This window comes from Numenius arquata, chromosome 7, assembly GCF_964106895.1.
Source record: "Numenius arquata chromosome 7, bNumArq3.hap1.1, whole genome shotgun sequence".
In the NCBI taxonomy this organism is placed as follows: Eukaryota; Metazoa; Chordata; class Aves; order Charadriiformes; family Scolopacidae; genus Numenius; species Numenius arquata.
Window position 1 is genome coordinate 47,889,189 of NC_133582.1, and position 25,184 is coordinate 47,914,372.

General features: G+C 45.8%; 1 protein-coding gene across 1 annotated transcript; it reads right to left on the reverse strand.

The window, feature by feature from the left end:
• Positions 1-328: 328 nt before the first annotated feature.
• NR1D2 (nuclear receptor subfamily 1 group D member 2) lies at positions 329-24,874 on the reverse strand. Its single transcript, XM_074150214.1, has 8 exons — positions 24,602-24,874; positions 21,082-21,342; positions 19,060-19,148; positions 17,967-18,111; positions 15,789-16,405; positions 12,044-12,229; positions 7,947-8,157; positions 329-3,483 (listed from the first exon to the last, which is right to left on the reverse strand). The coding sequence occupies exons 1-8, from the start codon at positions 24,615-24,617 to the stop codon at positions 3,287-3,289; spliced, it is 1,722 nt and encodes a 573-aa protein (XP_074006315.1). The 5' UTR covers positions 24,618-24,874; the 3' UTR covers positions 329-3,286.
• Positions 24,875-25,184: the final 310 nt, after the last annotated feature.

Below are 25,184 nucleotides of genomic sequence, written 5' to 3' on the forward strand. Positions count from 1 at the left end.
TACATTCTTTCAGTTGCAAGGTTATATTCCTGAAATGTAATGAAGCTGTTTAAAATATTACTATCTATTTTAATGAAACTACACAAAAAATTTTTAACTGTGGTAAGCGAAGTGCACCAGAAAACCCCATCCAACCACCTGGTAAGACAGACCAGTGTCACGGGTGGACCCAGATAGGGGCTCCCAGCCACCCTGCACCAGTGCAGCTCCCGTGACCCTACGGCAGCTGATGTTCTCACTCATTACTGCTGCTTCATTCACCTCGGGGTGTTGTCCTCCCTTCCAGATTTCGTACAGAAAACCACAAAGACCAGAGAAACACGGTGTAGCTTGCTGACATAATGCCCATATTTAATCTTTTAAAACAAGAACAAAATCAAGAATAAAATCAAGAATAAAAATTTCATTTAAGTCATACAGTACATTAATCTTTCAGCAATGACCCAATCTACAGTACTCAAATGCCTGGCATGAAGTCTATTATCTCAGCGTTTAACAAGTGTATAACCAGTGACACGGTAAAAGAAGAGCTCACAATACACAGCTAACACAATGAGTTCAGATTTTCTTCTAGGAGTCCAGCTAGGGTTTGTAATACGTGGGTCACTTTTGAACTGCATTTTAATCAACTTTTTTTTTGCTCAGTCAATCTGTTTGGGGCTTTTTTTCTGTTATATAAGTTTTTCTATTATGTACAGGAAGATTATTTCAAATGAAATTGCACAAGTTAGTTAGAATATCTATCTATAGGCATACATGGTCAATCTAACTAAAAATTTAATAAGCAGTAATTACTCAGTCCTGGTTATACATTCCTAAAGGCTTAATAATAAAGTTTTAAGGAAAAAAAACAAAACAAAACAAACAAAACACAACAAAACACAGTTGTAGGGTGGCGATTTCTGTAAGAAGCCTTCTTCCCTCCCAAAACAACCAAGGGTTACCTGTGCTTTCCACATTTGAAATGGGGTCTATAAAGAAGTCATTTCAGCTCCAAAATAATACAAACCACGTGACTGTCCTTTTTAAAGTCTAAATGGTTCAATGCATAATTCGGTGAAGCTCTCAAACAAATAATACTGGTAGGATGCAGACTGTTAACAGAAATTAGGACAATATGCCCCGATATCGCATTTGGATAGCAAAACTGTACGTATTAAGGGGCTATTATCCAGTGGTTAAAGTAGTTTGAAGGAGGAGGACAGCTCTCCCTGTAGCAGCTGCAGAGGAGGGGAAGGGGTGGGCTCTTCTGCTCCTTAGCCAAGGCTAAAGCCAAATTTTCCTTAGCTCTTATTCAAGCACCTGCCCCCTCCTGCTCTCAGCCCGCCGACCAGCACTCCTTACCGCTTTCTGAGGGGAAAACCCCAGCCCAAAGGTTCCCGGAGCCACGCCAGGGCACACACCTCCCCTTCTCTGCCCGGGCACCTCCTGATGCTCAGGGGCAGGCAGAGGGCTGCCTCTGCTCCAGCCCCACAGCGGGCACGAGGGCTGCCATCCCCTCCCTGCTGCACCAGAGGAGCTCTGCAGTCTGGCAGCTTTCTGCCTCCCGGCCTCAGCCACCGCATACATCTAAATGCAGTAACAAACAGAGAGGTCTCTCCCCTCCCCAGAGTAGTGTCACCAAACGCTAGAGACCCAGAGGGCTACCTCTGAGGGAAGTTAACTAAACACAAGGGTAATGGAGCATCTTCTTCCCACATTAGCAAAATATAAACATAACTAATTAACACAACTGCCTTGACTTTTTTTAATCTCTCTTTTCTGGTGCCAGGTCCTGCTACAAATGGAGAAAACCCATAGAGAACCGCTTTCCTAGAAGGAAAAGCAGCAGAATCTTAAGCCTTGAGAATCTGCTTTGTAATTTGCTACTGGCATAAACAACAAAAAAAGTCCCATTTGTTTGCTTGGTTTTTGTGGTGGTTTTTTTTTTAAGAAAAAAATCCAGACCATCCAGTGCACCTTCTTTGCACATACACACACACGCACATGCACACGCACCAATGGAGAGCTCCAGAAGAACAGGCATGGGAACCACAAAGCCCAAACTGTGAAAAGACATGGGGAATCTCACATTTCTGTGTTCAATTCTCATTTAGCAATGAAGCAGCAAAATGATGTATTGCAAGAAATAAATGGTCACAGAACACACATACACCCAAACGCAACCAGGGATACATTTTTGCTTTTTTTTTTTTTTTTTTTTTTTTTTTTTCTGATAGATGCTGTTATTCATCTGATCGTTTCTTTCTGGCTGTGCTGAAGTTTTTGAAGAGCATCTGGTGCTTCTTTAACCTTTAGCAGAACGTAAGAACCTCAGTGGCAATGGACAGTCAATCTCATTAGTGCCACAATCAACCATCTCCACTTGAGATTCTCTACGAACCCCTTCCGGAAGTTGAATCTGACTCTGCCCCTCTGATGCCACTCTGTGGTGGTTTGTTTTTTGTTTTTTTTTAAATTAACAAACACAGCATATTAATGCAAATTTGATGTTTTCTAAAAATTAGAAATGCTCAGATAATTAGTTCAGCAATATGCAAAGTGCATCTATTTGGTTCTTTCCATAGATCACCTTCTGTTGTAAGTTTAAATTCCTTCACAGTTTAAAATATTGTGAAGAAATTATATGTATACTTTATGTATAGAACTATTTATATACATACACATATATACACACAACTCTGTACTTTATATAGCGATAAACACTCATTACTTAACTATTTATATTATATACACATGGCATGAACACACGCTCAGTGAAGAGTTGGTGAGGACTGAAATCATTCCGTCGGGTTTAATGGAATAACAACAGTGAAACCATGAGTGAGTTATCAAGAGACACAGACGTACATCTATTAGATAAGTGAAAGACCAATTAAATCAGCTCTTCCGATTAGCGCAGGATTGTTCCCACCCCATTCCATGCTCCATATGCACATACACAGCTATTTTGCGCTCAGTTTACGTGAGAGGGCAGTGGTGGTTCTGTTGTTTGTTTTTTTTTTTTAAGTGAAAGAACAGTCCATATTTACTGGGGCTCATCGCAACCTCTTCTGCAGAAGCGGGGCACAGCTGGGTCTGGACATCTTGAAGGACCCTGAATGCTGTGCCGCCCTTAGCTGAAAGCACCTGCTGAAGCATTATTGCATGGTTATGGGACAGCTACCAATTGTTCACAGTCTGTGAACTCTCTCTCTTCGACAAGTGGTACAACTGTATAAATACGTATTTTAGCACAAAACAGTTTAACACGAGGCAAATCCAAGTACAGATGAGACCTAAAGGCCTATGGGTGAACTTTAAAGGCCAAGAGTTCTTCAGAGTGCATGTTGTTTAAGGAACGCAAGTCAGGTAATTTCAAAAGAAGTTTTGTGAAAATAGAGGCTTCATTGGGGTGATTTTTCATGATTAAGGTCCTTAATGCACGGATTAGTGTTTCCTGAAGTGCCTCCACAGAATTGACATTTTCTATTCCAGAGCGATCTAAAAAGAAGGCGGGGGGGGGGGGGGGGGAAGAGAGAGAGAAAGAAAAAAGCAGGAAGGGGAGGGGAGGGGAGGGGAGAAAAAAAAAAAAAAAAGAAGAGAGAGACTGAAAAGATGTAGTTTGCAACATAAAGTCACCGCTAGAATCACTCACTAAATTAACAAGCACAAGAATAAATAAATACTTATACCAGAAGTTTCAAACCAAAAGTCTTTGAAATACTATTTAGCATCAACTTTGCTCACGCTGAACTGGCAGCATTCAATCACCTTTTCTGTAATCACTTACCCAAGTTTCCAGAAAAGGACAGATCAGAACAGATGCTTAAATATTTTGTGTTGAAAGTTGTGGTTCAGCAAGGAGAGAAGACAGGGCACACAGGAGTAAAACTTTCAAACATTTCTCAAGGCTGGACATAGAACCCTACACTTCCCTTGGAGGTTCATGTTCGAGGAGGAAATCCCACTCAGGACGAGCCACGCTCTTATCTGCACAACGGGATCCCCAGGGGCAAAGGGAGTACAAGCCTTGACATGGCTGGGCACTGCTGCTGAGTGTGTTCTGAAGCACTTACAAAACGAAACATGATGCACCCAAAAATTCCCAGCTGATAAGAAAAGAAGAATTTCAACATCAAGAAAAAAATATTATGCTTTCACATACTGCACTCACCCTGTGCCTGAAGCATCTCTTTCAAGAGAGCTGTATTTAAGAACATGCCTGTTTTCCTTAGGTGGAACTTAAGTAAGCAGCTCAAAAGCGTGAATTTTCAAGCAAAATGTCTCACCTAATAACCATGCACAGTAGCTATTTTTTCCAAGCTGTAGCCTCTCTTCTTAAATGCTATGTAAATTCAGCAGGGCACATCATACATACATGAGTGACAGACACGAACAGAAATGCGCTTTGATGTGTACATGTACTTAAGCCTTTTGCAGAACTGGGACACAATGACAACAGCTTTCCGGAGTAGCACTGAGTCAGATCGTACAGTCAGAGTGGGAATCCCTTCCTTATGCTGTCAGTGTCAATGCAATCGGACCTCTCAGGTGAACAGGCTAGAAGTCCTCCTGGACTATTCAGTGTAGATCCCTACCGCTATGGGAAAAATTATTCTGTAATCCACTTAAGGATTCATCTTGAAGCAATTAATATGTTTTTGTTCCTTTAGAAGGATTGTTCCAGAAGCTTCTACTCTAACAATTAGGAACTTTGGTTAATATCAAATGATGTTTATTAGCCCATCTTACACGCTTCTGTGAAGACTGTCCATTAGGTTTGATAGCCCCTCTCCGAGAACGCATGACTGAAGAGTTGCCTCTCTGCCTTTATTTGTTAAACCATCTATCCCACTTGCCCCCCCTGCTTTGCAAAACCTTTAGGTTTGCTCTGTTCTAAGCAGGGGTGATGACATTTGCACAAAATATGCCGGATGAGGTTTCTCAAGAGCTCCGTACAGTGACACAGTATTGCCTTGCCTCTGAAGGCAGAAGAATGCAGTCCATTCTTTCCTGGCTGCCTCAGGGAAGTTACTGTAGCCTCCTCTCTCTTCAATTAGTCCAAGTCTTTCTTCTCCCTCTCAGTGTATTTCCAGTTGCTCCCAGCAGCCAGCAGAAGTTTCTGTTAGTACTCTCCCAATAAGAGAGAATAATAGAGGGTGTGTATTTTATATTCTTCTACCACAAGGCATCACCCTCAGTTAAGAGATTATCTGGTCTCTAGACCTGCACAAACCACATTCTTTTGGCTTTGCTTCCACCTTGCTGCTTCCTTCTTCAGTGCCCACGATCCACCTTGCTACCTCTCTTCCATCTTCAACACTGAAGCCAGACGTGAAACGTTCTTTTAGTGTTGGAATGGTACCAAGGTAATTCCTCAGCACCACCAGGAACACTCCCATATCCCCACTGTTTGGCCCTGCTTTTTCTTTCTTTGCCATATGACACCAAAACAAGAGGATGTACACAGTTACACATATTCCTTGCTACTACCCTGCTGCTTCTTTCTGCATATTCTAAATATCTCTAAGACTGGTCATTCGTCCAGTGTTATGGGGAGATGCTTCTCACAAGCTTCTCCATACTAGCACTATTTAGAGACTTATGAACATTTCTTTTTTTCCACTGGTGGGTTTGGGTTTGGGTTTTTTTTTGTTGTTTTGTTATGTGGTTTGGTTTTTTTTTAAGATTTTAAACAACTGGAAGTCTTTTAAAAAGATTTTTAACTAGTGCAGCATGGTATTTTATATTCTGGATCACTTAATCGGGATTCAACAGCCACACACTCCTGTCTCCTGCTCAAACTGACGTGAATCTTGACTACTCTCTACTGTCTTCCTTTCAATCTTCTCTTGACTGACTTTCATTCCAAGATGAAGAAGTCTTAATGGCCTTATTCTTCCACCTTCAGTTCTTCTTCCACTTACGCCATCTTTTGCCTTTGCCTGCATCTCCATGTCATTCTCTCTGATGCTGTTCCTCAACTCTTCCTCCTTATGTAATTGAGCTCTGCCTCCACCTTATGGGAAACGACTCCCTGGGTCACACTCCTCCTTGAGGGATGGGGTGCAGGCGATCTGTCCTTCAAGACCTGTTTAATTATTAGATGCCCGCAATCCTTCAGTCCTACAGGCACCTTCTCCTCCTGGCAAGCCCTTGCACTGCGAGCATCTTCCCGGGAGCTCTGTTGAGGGCACTTCTGTTCTTCTTCAGTACTTGCTCAAGCGTGAAGCTCTCTCACTCCCTTGTGCAAGTAACAACTGCAACATTTCAATTCAGTCGCAAGCTGCAGAACAAATGCAAGTTTGGGTCCAAACATTAAAAGATCAATGAAGTTTTACTTTATGAAACCCTAGAAGTATTTTGTGAAGGTGTCCAGGAAGGCTGTGATCCGACCGCAGATCAGATCACAAGGTAGCTAAGATAGCTTTGGACGTTTTTGCTACCTATGATCTGAAAAATCCCCAGCAGCTGCAAGAAGCCTGAATACCAAACACCTCCTCTTTTTGTCCTGTTGCACCGCTCTGACATGACGTGCTGTACATGTTACATACCATCCCTAAGCTAAGTCCTGCCAGGAGCTAGCAACAGCACGGAGCAGTGCTTAAAAGGCTGAAGGAGGCTCCGTGCTAGAAGCACATTTAACAGAACAGCTACAGCCTCTTACATACAAAACAGGTGGCACAGATTGTGATATTCTAGGGCCCAGTAGCTGAGCAAGCAAGAGGAGTGGCTGTAGCCTAGTTATAACATTGCACAAGGAGGGAAGAGGCCTGGTTCTCAGTCCTTATTTTAAAGGTTGTCTCCAATTCTCATCAATTTAGGTTTTGAAAGATAAAATACGTAAAGCAGAGTCAGAAAAGTAACTAAAACTCCAGGTTTCTCTCTGCTACCTGAACATTTTCACTAACAGGCTACGGAGCCGTGCTGCCTTCACACTGCCAGTTGTTCTGGCTTTTGAAGCTCCCAGACTCTGTACCACCTTCTGCTCATCACCACCGCTTACAAACTGAAGGGGCTGCATCGGTCCCATCCCGTGCTATTCTATTTCCGTTAAGCCAAGCATAAAAGCTATTGGATTGAACTGCCCTACCTTGTTTACAGAGGCTTCACGTGCCCACAGCACCGTGCCTGGGGTGCCCCTCTCTGATAAGAGAGATGTGGGTCTAAATCACTCATGTGGAAGAGGTGCACTTGTTCAAGCAGAGAGCAGTCCCCCAAATGCTGGCTTGTTGTAAAAGTGGGCACTACTAGCATTCCTGCTAGCTACCCCTAGAGAGCTCCTTACCCAGCAAGCAGGGATTCTGCATCTTGTATTCCAGGCATTATATGCAGAGTTAATGTGCCTAATTTGAGGCTTTAGATAATACTACAGAAGTAGGTGCTTAATCCTTCTTTGAATCTGGGCCAGGGTGTTCTGTATATCCAGGGACTGAAACAAGATATGAGGCTGGTGAAGATGTGAGTGGATTGGCAGACCTTTAGCGGTAAGAAGTCACGACGCAGATGAATAGGGCTTTCTTGCTGACATAGGCAGAGATCAAACTTGGATTTAGACTTAAGTAAGATATGCAATAGACTTCAATGATGATGCTTGGAAGTAAAAATACCACCTTATCCCAAGACTTAGGCTGTGCAAGTCAGGAGTAATTTCACTGATGCTGTCCTGTGAAACTCATCCGAGTCAGACAAATCGCTTCTAAATAGCCACGAGGCAGCTATGACGTATTTTTGCATGAAAGTAGAAGGAAAATATGAGCCCATTGCCACATTTTTCCAAAAGGCAATATTAGAAAGACCAGATACGTAAAAAAGTAAATTACAGGCTGCTAGTAGCTTAAAATCCACTAAATGGCACTTAGACATGAAATAACAGGGTGTACATCTTACACAAGATGGCTCTCTTTCAATAGAGAGCCACATTCAAAATTTGGCAAAGGTGTAAGTTAACTCTCTCTCCTTACCAGCAGATACCAGGACAACCGCTGTAAACAAACTCATTTCCTCATCACTAAGTTGCAGGGCATTTAGTTTCTCACTAAATTCAAACATTGAGTTGAGCAGATCACCAGCTCCCATTGAATGCAGGTCATCCACGCTGTACTTCTTTCCACTCAGGAAGGTGACGGTACGTTCCTTTGCATCAAACAAAGATGCAAACCGTACCATTAAAACCTGGTGAAAGAAAAAAAAAGAAGAAAAACAAAACCAGATAAATATAAATGGATTTCTAGAAAAGCCAAAGAAAAAAATTAAACCTTTTAACATCATTTAAACTGTCTCATTAACTGCTGTACAAGCATTCTATACGGAAACCATCAGCATGCTACTGAGCTGCAAAAAACAGTACAAGCTCTGGCCCAGTAGTCCCAGAGAAACCAACAAGTGAAAAAATTAGCAAGTGGATGCAGGGGAGGGGCTATAGCACACAAAAGGAAGGAAAATTAAAATTTGAGCCTCAGACAGCCTGAGCCACAAAGACAATGCCATTCATAAATATGCCAGCAGGACAACTCGCTTAAGCCACTGAACAGCCAAAGGCATACAGAGAGCATCAAAAGAAACGTCTTCTTGGCCACACTTATGAGGAGCAAAATGAAGGTATTGAACCAGATTCTCACTTGGCGTAAAGTGGAGCAGCTCCATTGAAACAAGGCCTGATTTACACCACCTGATGATCTGGCCCACTAGGCATTCTTCGGGAAAATACCATACTGCTCCCACAGGAATGTTAATGAGCTCTGGTAGAAAGGAGCCACATGTACAGCCTTCAAAAGGCTGGGGAAGCAGGGCTTGAAACGGCACCTGGTCTGTAGCTGCAGCTGGGAATACCCCTTTGGTGTAAGCACCTGGGCTGGAGCAGTAGACATGTGCTGAACTTACCCCTCTGGGCTGAAATTTCTCTTGTGGTTTCTCAGTCGTATTGTGAAATGTTTCCTTCTGGAATGGCTTGTAAAGTTTCATTTGCTCATGTTCAACAACCTTATTTACATTTTCAAGGTTTAAGTTGCACAGAACAGCCTTCTTATTTGGAGAAAATGAAACCAACTGGCACTGGTTAAAACTTCAGACTTGCTGTAATCTCTTGGTGTGACAGTCGTCTCTTCTCACCTACCCTACATTAACTGCATTAATTTAAATGTTTACTACAGATAAGAGGAGAACCAGGTTTTTAGCAAAGACTAGTGCCTTTGACAAGCTTAAAGGAGTTAAAAAAGAAATGAAAATGTTTGAGAATTCAAACACCATTCATGCACATTACATGACCTGCTCCTAAATTTAAACAGCCAAATGACATGCAGCAATCTTGATGGACACATGACCACTATGTATTATTCACCTTTGTCACCTAAGCTATACGTCCTTTGATGACATTAACCTAGGCAGAGACCTAGCTACAGAAGCCCTCAGAATACAACAAAAGGAGACAAAGGGTAGACAGACAAAGCTCAACTTGTGCGTTAGCATGGACCCACCAGGTACTCAACAACTCTCCAGTTGAAAATGGTATTCCCCTTACAGAACTAGGCTTTAGAAACATGAACTTTAAATAATAAGAAACCACCATTAATACCAGTATTCAAAACTGAAGCCCATGAAGCTGTGTTGATTTATAGTAAGGTGAAGACCTCGCCCATAGATTTTAATGTCGCCATTCTAATCCAAGGAAGAACAGTTTAGACTATGGCATAGCACATGATTGATTCATCCTGTTTCACTTCAAGCCAGACTCCTATTTGTGCATGCTGAGGATATACCTGATCAACCCTACCACCTGACCACAGCAAGATAAACACACTAAAACCTCCACACAGGCAAGTGCTTGCTCACTTCCCCACCACCTGTAGCCAAATTACCAATTTTGTGAGTCTGTGGAGGAACTGAGTCACTACCCCAGGAGATCCAAGAGGCTTGTTAGTTCTACCATCAACTACATTTGGAGTGGGGGCTTGTGGAGGTGGGTGAGGACCAGCTCAAATCCAGTTGAGTTCCTTATTTTAGGCTCACTGTTGTTCCTGAGCTGGCTCTCATGCAAAGCCATGCAACTGCCACCACAATATACTGAGCTCCCCAGTACTCCCAGTTCTAAGAGGGTGTTCTAGTTTACATGTGTGTGAAGATACATAGCCATGCTGCTTCTGCACCAACATTGTCTCCATGCATCTTCTTAGTCCAAAACAAACAAGCACTCCTTGAATCCAAGCTGATGGTAAGCACAGCGCCAAGACACCCACACACTGGTACCCAAAGGAGCCAAAACAGGCTCAGAGGCAGTACTTATACTCAGCTTCTTCTATTAAACACACAGATGCTGGGATATCCTAGTTTATTCAAAAGACAGAAATGACCTTGTATACACTAGGCCTTCAAGATGTCTTTTGCCTCAATTGCAATGGTTTCATTAATCCTGACTGGTTGGGGTTTTTTTCCTCTGCTCTGCAGCACTATTTATTTTGGGTTTTTTTCTTCTGTTCTTAAGATGCCACATAGGCCTTTAACTGCAGGTACCAGCTCACTAACAGAAATCACTAATGTTCCTTATAAATAAGTGAATAGGGATAAGCATGCAGCCAGACATTATTATTAACTCCCTGGATATAGAAATCTTCTTATCAGCAGTGCTTTTAACTGGCAAAGAGGCATACGAATGAGGCTTGAAAAAAGCTCAAAGTGAAGAAAGGCCAAGACAAAATATTTCACTTGCAAAACATGAAGGTTTGGCTTATGTTCTAGGAACAGTTCAAGCCTGATTTTCCACCCTCCTTGAGGGCACTGGACAGTATAACACTTTGCAGAGGAAGGAACCAACATTTTTGTGTAACGTGAACAGCAACATAAGAGACTGTACCTGAAGAAGTGAAAACACAGCCCTTAGCTACAGGAGTTGTAGGTGAATATTGAAAGGTCAAGAACAAGGATAACAGCAAAAAATACATGACAGCAAAACAGAAGAAACAAAGAAACTGACACACTCCAGGCACCAAGTCTTCCAGTATAACTTGTACCTTCCAATCCAACAATTATCCATCTTAGAACCAGGCAGTATAAATGCAGATAAAAGACCCAACACATTACAAGAGAAATGTCTTTAGTTCAGGTAAATACAAAATCCAGCATCCCTCTTTGAAATAATAAATAAGTAAACAAGAGCAAAAGCATCACCAACCCTGCCCTCCCCAGAAAAGCACAGTAATGTTGAATACTTAGGACTTCAGGCCCTCTATGTTTAAACTTCACATTTGAACGCTTGTGAAACGTGCATGGTCTCCAATAGACGCAAGAGTCAGGAAGAGCAACTAAAACCTTAAGTAAAGGTCCCCCGGTGAAGGTCACCGATTATAAAACAGCACCAAGCTCTCTGGTGTCACTCACAATTTAAGACCACTAATTCACATGTACATCATGAGCGCAAGTGGGTGAAATTAACCACAAGGACCTGATGGGATTAGTCTAGAGTAAGTCAGCTGGTACACAATATCTGCAGAGCTGCATCAGTACAGCTTGTTATCAGCACCACTGCATTGGAGCTGGAGGCTTCAGCAACTCTCAGGTGCCACCAAAGGCTCGTGGCGACTGGTCAGGATGGATGCTCTGGCTTTTACAAGGAGCACAGTGGCAAAAGGAAGGATACACAGAGCAATAAACACATTCCTTTATGAAACTGGTAAGTCAATAGATGCTTTCTAAACTATCCACCCTTCCAGATGCAGTCTGCTTCTCTCCAGGCTAAGCAAAGATAGCTATCAAAGTAACCGCTGCTATACAAAACCAAGAACCTCCTCATCAGTCTTTTATTAAAGCCCAGGGAAGAGGAAAGGGTAAAAGGGCTGAGTACTTTTGAGCTACTGAGTACTTTTGAGCTACTTGGAAGAGGGATAGCTCACCACAATTTGACCAAACAGAAGCACTGGACACCATCAGCTTAAGGAAAGCTCAGAGCCAGCATCCATGGACAAGCTGGTTTTGCCTGATATAACCCAATTCTATTTATTTTTGTTCTTAAGGGGGTCAGGCTGACACACAGTTTGTCAGGTCCACAATATACACATAGTGGTCTCACCTCAAAGGTCCCAGCCTTCAGGAGATTAACCTGGTCGTGTTGAGAGAGATCTCGGAAACCTGGGATGCGCTTGGCAAACTCCACCACTTCCTTCACCGCAGGGGTAAAACTCAGGGAAAACTCTTCCCAGACTTCATGGCCAGACTTGTTTGGGTCCACATGGGGAGTTTTACTCATTGGGCACACCTGATGTTTACAAAACACAGGCAGAAAACAACTCTTAAAGATGTAATTCCAAATACTGATAAACACTTGAAAGCAGCAGTTTTATTCTGTAAGAAAAGCATTGCAATAATGACAAATAGAGAAAAATGATCAGTATTCCTCAGTCAAACCCCAAAGCAACTGGATTTCTCCCCCTCCCCTTAAAACAAACAAACAATAAAAACGCCAGGGCAGTCCATTAGCAGTCTGTTTCTAAATTTGCTGACCTTGGAAACGCCAACATTGTTTGCAGCAAAAGACCTGAGAGAGCCCAGGTTATGCTCTTCCCTGATGTCACTCATGCCTCACATCCAGATTTCTCTTACTTGTATTATCCCTGTAATCTCCCAATTAATCGTGATTTCACAATCAATTGATTGTAATCTCACAGTCTCTACTACAATCATTCTCATATATCTTTCTTGTTTCGCAGACACCTCAAGTGATTCAGTCAAGGTGACAAAGGTGTCAACACCAGAGCAACGAACCCATCCTCGGTTTCCTGAGTCACAGGTTTACACCCTCATTACCAGGACAACCTTCCTCTCCTACATATTTCCTTTTATTCCTATCACTGAAGGAGGACCAAGGAACTGGTATTCCAATTTTGCTCAGTCACAAGACAACAAAATCTCTTTCTTTTACACAAACACAGTGATTTTTTTGTAGGAAAGTCTCAATCTGCCACAATGAGGTCAGACATAACAGTCAAGGCTGACTGCCAATAAATTCCCTCTGCAAAACCCAACCAGACGCTCTAAGATACTTTCAGTTCTCCTTTCTAAAATTTACATCTTTTAATGAAGTTTGAATCTTTTAATATTCATTTTACCTGTCATCGTCAAGGACAAGAATTCCTTTAAGTATGCCTCACAAGTATACTAAATAGTGTATATAATCCTGCATAATGTCAGCAAAGCAAAGAGAAAACAGTGAAATAGATCAGTAATTCCTTAGAGCTATGCTGCTTTTGCAGGGCTCCTTGACTCGTAATTTCCTAGCAATTCTTCGTGTGGAAGGTCCCAAGATTCATTTCAAGGATATATTCAACAGGTATACGTATATATGTGTGTGTGCATTTGGCAACAGCTAGGGAAAACAAGGTGGAGATGGGTTAGATACACGTTTCTGTATTTTTTTTCCTCCAAGTGTCAGTTGCTATCTGGGCAGTCAATATGCAGAAAGCTCTTCCCTTTCTCCCCAAAAGACAAGGAACACAATTGCAGATTTCTTGGTTCAGCTGTGAATCACAACATCATTTGTGTGTCTGAGGACAACGCCCAAAGCCAAATGATTTCTTGTGGGGTAGAGGAAGACCTTTTCCATAAACTGAAAATCAGAAAATATTTTGGCAAAGTGAAAGGTCTAGGCATGCAACCAGAAGCCCAGCAGACGCTAACCACTGCTCTGTCCATGATATTGCAATGGTTCATGCAGGTATTATTCAAAATCCAGTACTCTGAGGATAAGGAATTTCTGGTTCAGCACCCCGCTCTGATTTGGACACAAAAAGCCCCTCACCTCATCCTACAATGGTTTATTGCAACCCCCAGACCCTCGGTCCCAAGGGGAAACTGCCACTTCCCCCTCTCCATGTATTACCTCTAAGCTCTCTTGAGAGATCTCTGCCCAAGAGTCAATCATAGAATATCTCAAGTTGGAAGTGGCTCATAAGGATCAAGTCCAACTCCCTCCTTCTCGCAGGACACCCAAAACTAAACCATACGACTAAGAGCGTCATCCAGACGCTCCCTGAACTCTGACGGGCTCCCTATGGAAGCAGCTGTCAGCTTGTACAGTCACTCTTAGAGGAACCTCTTCAGGAATGACCTGTTCTGCTTTTCTGGTTGTGGGGGTATTGAGTAAAAAAACCAAACCCCTGAACATCTGTCTCCATACTGGTTGAGAGCCTAATTACACTCCCTTACTGCTACTGACTCATTTTGGGCAGACCCACTCTCATTGAGTTCTCTGGCAAAAACCCTCATTCATGTCAGGCACTGGGGGCTTGGGGGCCGGGGGAGGGAGCCTGCAGTGCTGTGTTGGATTCGGTTTTGCTTCCTCATCATCAGCTACGTTAAACCTCCCTGCAGCTGCTATTCACAGGTCACACCGACTGGCTGGGCTTCTGCAGGCAGCACCACTCCCTGCCTGCCCATACTGACAGGTTTAACCTCTGCTTCTCAGGAGTGCCAAGAATGCCATTGTAGTGACTCCACATACTTTCCCTGCAAGGAAGAAAGGTTGGGAATGATTATTATTTGCTGTGGTGTAGTGCCCAGAGTCTGCATTTAAGGTCAGAGCCTGCTAGGGATGGCATGGTCCACATATGCTGTAGCCAAAGAAGAAAAAAAAAAGGAAATCCAGCATCAAAACAAGCAGCCCTCACTGTGTGTGTGAAGACTTTCAGGGGCCCTCAAGAATCTGTGAAGAATCTTCACAAACTAGGAGGAAGAAAAATACCAGCAGCTCGAGCACTTCAGAAAGGTCAGGGGCTTGTGCTTCTCAACAGGAGCACAGGATGAGAACGAGGATGTTATGTTCTCTCATCCCAGGCGGTTCCAGTGATAAAGAGAAGGACAATCTATTTTAAGGGGCTTACAGAACTGGTTGCCTGAATGGCAGAGAAACAGCAGGTGCAAGGCAAACGGGAGGGACCTGTTAAGGAAAGGAAAGGAAAGAAAAAAAAAAAAAAAAACACCCCAAAACCCATATACAAGAAAACAGGAAGCATCCTTGTTAAGAATTCAGTGAGAAAATGCTCTAGCAAAGTCATCCAAGGTACCCAGAAGCGTGTTAAGAGCCTCACTTGTGTAAGTACTACAGAAAAGACCCTGAACTTCTCTTAAGTGGTTTAGCTGTGCATCTTCCCCCTGTCTCTGTTCAGATCTGAGGATGTTCTACAGGAGAAGGATGTGTTGCCTGTGCACTGTTGAGCCTGTATTTTATGCTGCCTGTAACAGAATCAGCCTATCCCCATTAAAACAAAACAATCCCCCCCCCTTCCAAAAAATAAATAAAAAAAAAAAAACCTAAAACCCAAGAGAGATTTTAGAACACATTAGCAAGGCATGCAGACTGGCTTAAAATCCTAGCCCTGAGATTTCACCCCGGAAATTTGCTCTGAATACCTTTAAGAAAAATACAGCGTATCTGACTGTGTAGATTATTTTAAAGTGAAGTCTTCGAGAGCATTGAGTGAAGAAGTGAATTTATAAACTAATATCTACTCTCATTTTTAAGTCAAGCCAGTTAAGAAACCCGTGAGTTTTCTTCAACCAATGGTCTTTGATGTTGGTCTACTTTCAGTTTGCTAAAATACCAAGCCAAGAAACCCCATGACTTGTATGATTTCAAATCCCCCACGCAGCCCGAACCATTATTCTCCTTCATCACTATTTGTGCTATCAAACTTGTGTCACTATTTTAGGTTTCAGTAGTTGTGCCAATTGCGTGCTTCACTGACTAAAGAGGCCCAGCTGGATCCCACCCATCACTAATCCTTTCACTAAGTCAAACCAAACAATTGATATCAATATACCAGATGCATTCTTCCTCCAGTGCTGCAGGAGTAAGTGGTATTCTTGTTTGGAGAAAAACCATCTTCTGGGATCCTATCACACAGTCGCTGAGTATAACCACTGGTGAAGTTCATGCAGTGGGCATTTGGGAAACACATGGTGTGCCCGCTTGGATAATGCATCGCGCTTCTCCCTTTGTACTGTCCACCAAGGTGCTGCTCGCTTTCAGGGTACTGAGGGCCACCCAGCCCACTAATGCAGTGCTCGCTGCTCAAGATGTACTGCTCAGTGCTCTTTGACGCTCTCTCCCCACTCTGGGACTGCATCACCTCTGCTGGGTTTGGGGACTGTTCTTGGTTGTACATGAAAGTGTCTTTGTGGGCCCTGGTGACCATACCGATCACTTCTTCCTTAGCCATGTCAACGCTGGGAGGGGGAGAAGGGCTTTTGATGGTTTCCCGCTCTTGTTTGGGCTTGGACGAAAGGTCTTCTTGAGGTGCTTGATCCTGATGTTCTGTTAATGCTTCATTGGGTAAGTGACCGCTGAACTGACTGTTCATCATGGTTTTCATGGCACTCTGCATTTCAATCAGCATCCTCTGTTTCTCACGTTTGGGAATACGGCCAAATCGAACAGCTACCGAGGTGGAGAAATGAAAAGTGGTGGGAAGGAAGAAAAAAAAAAAGTCAATCTTGAAAGTGTGCACACACAGAGAATACACAACCCAACCAAAAATCTTGCCTTTTAAGGGAAGACTGTAACTGCTCTCACCAATACTACAGCAGGGGTATTACCACTGAAATCAAGGAGCTCCCTGGGCATAGGATAGGTGTGAGATATGAAATGTGTGCTGTTGTTTACATACAAAGAGAAGGCAGCTCTAAAGCACGCAGTCTCTAAAGCCTTTTCCCCTTTTGCTAACAAACCTGGCTATGGAGTATACACACACTTGTGTTAATTAAGTGTCAGGCTTTAAAATGGGATCAATTAAATCAGTATAACTTTGTGAGCTGACAATTAGTTGAATTTAAACACAGTTCATATCATATTCGAATAGAAGTCCTACAAGACAGCTCCTCATGGACCAATTATACAACTCGCCAAAACAGTTAAGAGAATCAATGCTGAATGAAGCTTACCTTGGCAAATTTTCCTGATAATTTTGCCTTGACAAGGACATTTTCTGCTGGCAAGGGGACAGGCATCATTGTGGCTGCAGCACTTTTGACCCTGTCCTAGGGAATCTACAACTGCCTTTACCATCCTGTCCAACCACAGCCTTACAAGGGCCAGTTTCGACTGATGTAATTATGTTCATGCAGTAGTCCATCATTAACGTAACTAAATCTCTTTCATTAAAGCAGGTGCAACCTTATACACAAACAAGCGCCTAGGGGATGAAATAACTCCTATGCACGACAAGAACTCAGAACAATTATTTGAAATAAGTTTTAACACTCCACCCACTAAATTATTAACAGCCTAAGATTCCTAGTTCTTGTGAAATAAACACCCAGAGAAAATTAAAAAGTGAAACAGAGGGAAGAGTTCTGGTTTGTAACAGTGTGTAAGTTGTAGCAGACTAATGAACTACACTTTCAGCTTTACATTTTCAAAAAAAGGAGTGGATAGCCAGCAAAGCAGTCAGAGACACAGCTCAACATTACCCTTTCCTCTTTGGCTTCCCCCTCCCTCCAAGAAAAAAAAAAAAAAAAAAAAAAAAGGACCAGATATACACTCATCCTATGCACCCAAACCTAAGTCTTTAGGCTCTATAATAATTACTCTAAGGCTATCAGCTTGGGCAGAATTCCCTTTCATTGAAAAAGCAACAGTAACAAAACAAATAAAAAAAAAAAAAGAAAAAAAGAGAAAAGTCTTGTTCATATTCAGGCAGGATATAGCTACAAACATTAACTCATTAAAACAAAATTGAGATTCTTGTTACAGCCATCCTCCTAACGGACCACTGCAGTAGCCTCCAGAGCCGGGAGGACAGCTCTGTGGCCAGTATTACGTTACCAGTTCAGGAGAGTCACGGAGCAAGAAGGCCAGTTGATCTAAATGCTCTCAGACAGGGAACCTGTCCCTGACCGCAGGGCTGGCTGTGTTTTCTGCCTTAAGCCCCTTAGCAATCAGTTTTGAGGTGGGCAGCAGATTCCCTCTCGAAGGATCACTGCTCAGTAGTGGCACGTACCATCTCTTGACATCCCAACAGACAGGCATTTTTTGAAACGACACTGCTGGCATCTGTTCCTATTCATTCTCATTATAGAGCAGTTGTTATTCTTCAAGCACTTCTTATACTGGATGTTTTGCTGAATGCTTCTTCTGAAAAAACCCTGTAAACAAACAAACAACCCCTACAACTATTATTACAGCACATGTCAAATCCTCCTGCCAAGATTCACCTCTCCGCAAGCACAGAAAACTTCACTGTGTCTCACCAGCTGCTTCGGAGACATCAGCTCCAAGTGATTTTAAAGAACTTGCTACTCTTATTACTTACTTCCCCTTCGTGTGTGATCTGTGTATAACACAAAATAGTTATAATTTCTAACTATAAAAGATGCTAAGTTGTTCCCTGCACAATCAGCACCTGAGAGCAAAAAATATCTCCACTATTACCTCTCTCACTGTACTGGACGTTTATAAGACATGCCTTCAACGTCCTATGACATCAAGTGCAAAGATGGAAGTCAAAATCAGATCTCTTGACTTCAATCTCCGCAGCTTGGCAACAAAACCATCCTGTTGCACCACATGACCTTCAAAGGCCGTTCTTTCACACAACCCTTAAGTTGATAAACTCCTTCGCAGAATGTAAAATTTGCAGCGTTACAACATCAGAAGACACAGATCCACTGATGCACGAACATGCAAGCACCCAGTTCTGGCTTCTCCCGTGGTAAAGAATCGCTTTTGCAAAGCTGTTTTGTTCTGTCCCCCAGCCCAGGTGACAACCCACACCCACTATCTCTTAATGCAATTAACATTCACATGTCTTGCGTGACACGGTCTTTACCACCTCTGTCTCCATTTCTTCTCTGCTGTGCGCTCCAGGTCAGGCAGGATCAGACAAGGGGCAAGAACATAAAGTACTGCGGAGTTTGGAAAATGCTGTGTATTGCTAAGTGGTTTGCCTTTTCCTTATACGCTGTCTGAAATGTCTCGGATTTAAGTTCAATAGAGAAGCATATAGGTATTTTTTCAGCCACATCACCCCTTTTCCCTTGCAGGGAGAACTAGAACATTTCACCAGCAGGTAGGTGAGCAGAAATATAGCTCACCTTGCAGCCCTCACAGGCATGAACACCGTAATGAAATCCTGAAGCAACATCTCCACAGACTTTGCAAAGAAGAACCATGCCATTAAATTCTAGGATCAGAACAGAAAAGTCAAGGATATAGAAAACCAATGACAACTGCAGGAACATGTTTCCAGCTTTTAAAACCTGGACTAAAAGCAAAATATGGCAGGTCAGTTCAATATACAAAAACATGCAGCAGAGGAACAAACACGAAGAACGTACAAAACCCCTGAACAGTTCAGAAAGTACCAGTGCAAGGGAGGGTGGGGAAAGACAAACATGAAGCACTGAACAGAATAGGGAGAAAGCATGTATTCACTGCACTTACAGTCACAGTAGCATTGTACTCAACGGTAGAAATAGAAAGTCTGCTTACACTTACATATTTTTAAAAGGCCCATTTAGTTAACTATGCCACCAAAGTTTGGGCTCAATCTGTTTTTCCATCAGGACAAGTAAGCCCACACACAGGATACAGGTTCCCCAACAGAAAATAAACAACTTTTCTTAAAAACAGAAATATTAAAGGACTCTATTTTATTATACATTGTAAACAAGCCACACACTCTACCTATGTGATAACAACTGAGGACTGGTAGCTCAGCCACATCTGCGTATGTAAAGACTACTGAGCGCATATCCAGATCAGCATGTTTGCACACTTGAACTTAAAAACACCTTCTCAGCCCTGTAAATATGCTCATGGTTTGGGTTTAAGTTTTTCCTCACCTATTTTATTTCAGTTTGTCAATAAAGATTTTTTGCAAGTCCTAAGTGCTGGTCTAACATTGGTTTCACTAAAGCCAACAGAATTTTACCAGTGTCTTCAATAACCACAACGTTACCTTAACAGTAAACAACATAGCTGGAAATACTCCCACAGAACCATATTCTACAAGAAAAGTAATTTATTTGACATTTGGGTTTCATTTATAAAGAGGAACTAAAACTTTTTTTTCCCCACAAAATCTCAGGTTTGGTTTGTTTTTTTTTTAAATAGAGCTAGTACTGAGCTAAAATGTTACCTATCTATCTATCTATACATCCAAACAGTTTACAACACGTTTCATCTTCTGGAACCCCTGACCTGATATCAAAAATCTAGTTGCTAGCAAATTTTTAAGAGGAAGTAAGGGTTCTTACTAAGAACTTACGGTAGGGACACTTAAAAAAAAAAAAAAAAGACAAAACTTTTAAGGTAGAACTGTTAGATACTTATTCTAGCTTCACAACAATTAAATTGATAAACCAATTCTGCCAATAAGAGTTCAGCCTTCAAAAGACTAGCCTAAATTCAAGCTGAGCGTTTACTGAAACACTCGTTCCCGTACTCAGTTTGATTCCTGCCTTTCTAAAACTGTCCAAATACAGTTCTTCATCGCTGATAACCTCTGATTACCAAAAAAAAGTGTGAAGCAAAAAGATGGAGCTAGATTGTCAAATGCATTTTAAAAGTCTATCCTTTAGTTCCAGCTTATGAGTACTCTGTGTTTTTACACCCACAAACTAAGACTTGGAGTCAAAAAGATAAAGGTCCCAGCTACAGCTCTGTAACTAGAATATAAGGTTTTGGTAATTTATTGTTCCTCAAAGAAATGCGGGGGGAAGGAATGTGAAAAGGCAAGGGGGGGGAGTATGAAAAAACAGAGAAACTAGATTTGCAAGACAGCTCCATAAATACTCCTGAAGGCAATTTCTGATTACTATTATCTTTACTTCATTGCATCTTTTTAACCGAGTGCTTGATTTTTCTTAAGATCAGTTTTCTCTAGTGAAAATCTGAAGAAAGCTGGACTGTATTTATGGACTGTTTGAAGTTAGCAGCAATGGGACCTCCATCTACTAGCAACTGTATGGCAATACTATATGTATTACCACACATATCATGAAAAAGAGAAAAATGGGAGGCTTTGCTATGTGCCTTCAAAGGAATCCACATGGAAAACCTGCAATATACAAGGGGGAAAAAAGGGTGGTTTCAGGAACCAGCACCAAACATACTTGTGACTCCATTATGGCCTTTTGTCAAACCAGCAACACTCGACTGGTTTGTTTTAATAGTCTCCTCGAGCCGATCACTCTTGGGTGCCCCATCAGAGCCCTCGCTGCTCCGTCCATTGCAGCCACCTTCTGAGGAGGAGCTGTTGGGAGAAGATGGTACGGGCGAAGAAGACGACTGGAAACCGCTGTCTGAGCTCTCGCTGTGACATGAGGCTGGGCTAGATGCCGAGCTTGAAGAGCTGATGTAAGCTATCACACCCCCTGAGGCAAGAGGGGAAAAAAAAAAAAAAAAAAAAAGAAAAGAAAAGAAGAAAAAAAACAAAGTCGGCATGTAGTGACATAACAAGCAGACATGCACCGCTGCCATGTGAGCCACGCCATGACCCAGCACCGCCAGACCCAGCCGTCACGTGTTCCTGGGCGCACTCCTCTCCCTCCCTCCCTTCTCCCCATCCCTTCTCTACAGCTGACCTCCCAACCTGCCCCGGCCCCTTCTCCCGTCTTATCAAGCCTCTTCCGACCCAGATGGGGATGAAATGAAACGGTAGAGCCAAAAGGCGGAAGGAACGAGCCAGGGCGCTGGTGGGACGGGGTGGCCCAGGGAGGGTTTCCCCAGGCGCCCTCTGAGCGGAGCTGGTCTGGAGCCACAGCAAAGATGGGATCTTGCAGCGCTGCAGAGCCAGAATGCAAACAAGCTCGGTTAGGGACAGAAATAGGGCAGAGAGAAAGGCTCGGTGCAGGCTGCCTGCCAGAGGCACAGAAAGGATGGGCTGGGAGGTGCTGGCGACGCAGAAGGGAAGGGGGCAAGGGGAAGGAGCAGCGCTGCAGCCTGCTGAGCCCTAACTGAACGCCATTTGCCCAGCTGCAAGCCTTTCTGCAGCGTTTCTAGCGGCAGCTGAACCCCGGCCGCCAGGCTGCTGTGTGCAAACAGCCTCTGCCCTGCCGCATCTTGCGACCTGACACACTTGAGAATCCCTCAGATGAAACAGCTTTTTGTCCTCAGGCAGACCTGGGAGCCCTTCTGGCTTCTCACAGGCTCCTCTTGCTTGTAAGCAAGAGAAATTGTTTTTGCTTCCCTCCAGTTTGTCTCCAAGACTCGGCATTTCAAAAGTCAGCCTGAAAACATTTGATATTTCACACAAAAATTCCAACAGCGAAAGCCACACAACTGTTTAAATCAACTACACTCAGCATCTCCTGGTTTATGCTCGTGTTGCTCTGCAGTCTCCCCACAGCCGACTCAGCACATTGCAGCAAGGAACTCCACACACCAAAGAATCACAAACTTTAAAACAGCCAGGCGCTGGCTTCCTTGGGAGGGAAAAAAGCATCGGGTGTCTGCAGAGCCCTGCGTGGACTGGGTCAGCATGGCAGGGGGGGCTGCAGCCCCTTTCATCAGCCATCACCCCCTCCCAGACAGGGGCAGTGGCATTACACAACCCTGGGAACATCCCCGCTTGCAGGTCAAAATTCTGACTTACAGATCTTCATTACTTTTATCAGCTGTAACGGTCCTCTTAGTGTTTCTGTGCCAGCTTTACTGGCCCATTTCGTCTCGAACATTTCATTTCTTTTTTTCCCACCACGGAAACCGCCGCCAGCACCCTGAGGGACCGAGGAGCCCCTGGCAGAGCCACCACCGAGCAGAAGTCAGACCAAGCGGTCGTGTGACACGTGCGCTACACACAGGCTGCTGCTCACGCTCCTGGACACCCGTGCCCCTACGCCCCACCACAGCCATCACTCCCACAGAGATTTATTTACTTTATTTTTTAAATAAATCCTCCACGCGGCATAGCACACACTCAGGATGAGGTCTCTGGAGAAAGGAGGAGCGCACACAGGTCCCACAAGGGCATGAGAAAAAGACACTGTCAAACACCCGTGCTAGCGCAGGACAGCATCTATGTGACAAAGGTCCTGCTGTCCCCTGGCACTTGCACGTGCCTCTGTCAGGTGCCAGGTCAAAGCTCGCAAGTCCACCCGGTCCAAGGGAGGCACCGAGTTTCTCAGCAGGCGCCATCCTTATCTGCAAGGGGCAGAGCAGGACACGCAAACAGGGGCCCGGCAGGGAACTCCACCTTTCTCCACGCCACCACCTCCAAACCCTGCCTCGTAAAGAGGGATGCTCTTTTCCCTCAAGGGTAACACCAATGTCATCGGGGAGCATGGAAAGAGCATGTCCATGGGGGGTTTCACCCCTTGTCTTCTGGGGGAGCCCCAGATAGCCGGGCTGCTCCCATACCCTAGGGAGCCTGGCGGTCCTGCCTGTGTCACAGTCGAGATCCCTCATATTTTTGTCACTTTAGAAGCTGCGTTTCCCTACGAAGCCTGTTTCTTTCTGTTTGACGGGCAGCTAAAAGCTGAACCTCACACAGGGCGCTGGGTGACAATCTGAAAGGGAAAGCACCAGCACAGGCGTGCCCCCGCACCCGGGCACCCCGCCGAGAGGGGACCCCCGGATCCATAAACCGGCGTGGGGGGGGGGACTCTGCTCGGGGTCCGGGGCGGGGCGGGGGGGGGGTCAAACACGTCCTTGTGGCCCCACGGAGCCGCGCTGCAGCAGAGGCACCCCCCTGGGCGAGCTGTGAGGGTCCGACCTGGTGGGGATTCACTTGAGGGGGGGGTGCGGGGGGGGAGAGGTGTCACGGTAACGTGCAGGTGTGCCACGGACGCTGGGATTTATGAAGTTGTACCGACGCAGAGGCGGCGACGATCCGGATACGTTAGGAACGGTTTCACCCGGCCTCGAGGATGCTGCCGCAGCAGGGGCTCCCCCGGCCGCCACCCCCACCCCCACCGACCTCCCCCGGTGACAGAGAAGAAAGCGGGGTCACCCCGCCCGCCCTCCGCCGCCGGGGCTGCGGCTTTCCCCCGCCGTCAGGCGGAGCGGGGATGGAGAGGCCCTGCCCGGCCCTGCCCTCGGCCGCCCCCTCCCCGTTACACAACGCCACCCCCGCGCACCGGGCCGGTCCACGTGCGGGTTCCCCACCCCCCGCCACAGACGGCCGCCTGCTCCATCCTCCCCCCGCCCTCCACCGCCGCCGCGGGGCCTGTCGCGGCGGGGGCGGGGCCGGTAACGGCGGGGGCGGGGCCGGCGGCGCCGCAGCGGCGGCGCGGCCCCACGTGTCCCCGGCGCGCCCCCGCCACCGCCGCCGCCCCGAATGTAGGTCACCAAAACAGCGGCCGCCCGCCCGCCTCACGTGTCCGCGCCGCCCGCCGCCCCGGCACTATTATGCAATCCGCGCGTCACCGCCCCGCACGGCCAATGAGCGGGCACGCCGCGCGGAACGTAAACACAGGGCGCACATGGCTCGCCCGGCGGGTCCATGTGAGGCAGCCCGCCGCCCTCCCGGCCACCAGCGGGGACGGGGACGGGCAGCGCCGCCGCCCGCCGCGCTCCCCCGCCCCGCGGCGTCTCCGGCCGGTCTCCGCCTGCACCCCCACACCCGCCCGGCCCGCCGGGACTGCCCCGCGCAGCCCCCCCCCCCCGGCCCGCAGCGGCCGCTCCGCTTCTTACCGGCGCTGACTTCCATGGCGGCCTCCCGTCGGGGCAGGGGCGGCGCCGGGCCCGGCACGGCTGGGCTCGGTTCCGCTCGGTGGCTGTCTTCCCCAGCTCCGCCGACGAACCCCTACATGCGGGCGGCGGGAGGGAAAGGCGGCCGCGCTGTCGCCTGTCAGAGCGGGCGGCTGCTGCCGGTCCCCGCCGCGGCGCCCTCCCCTTTACAACAAAAGCGATCGGGAGCCGCGCAGAGTTGCGGCACCGCCGGCCGGCCCCGCCCCGCTCCGCCCCGCCGTCCCGCCCCGCCCCGCCCCCGGCCGCCCCCCTCACCCAGTGACACACTTTCCGCGCCCGCCCGGGCGGCGGGCGAGCGGCGGCTCACGTGCGGCCGGCGCGTGCCGGGGCCGCTGCGGCGGCAGCGGGGGCTTCGCCGCGGTCCGGCGGCCCCTCGCACCGGGCGCTGCGGCGGCGGGACCTGCTTGTAAAGGGGGGTTGCGTGAGGAGGGTTTCCTCCCCGCCACCGGCGCGGCGGCGCCCGCTCGCCCACCGCGGCTGGCGGTGGCCCGCGGGGCAGGGTGACGGGCGGCGGTGTCAGCATCCG

Excerpts from the sequence above, each read along its gene's own strand:
- NR1D2 (XM_074150214.1), bottom strand. Across the intron at positions 12,230-15,788 it reads CTGGAGGAAGAATGCATCTG|GTGTGCCCAATGAGTAAAAC; the intron begins GTATATTGATAT and ends TGTAAACATCAG. Across the intron at positions 3,484-7,946 it reads GGTTGTCCTGGTATCTGCTG|ATCGCTCTGGAATAGAAAAT; the intron begins GTAAGGAGAGAG and ends CCTTCTTTTTAG.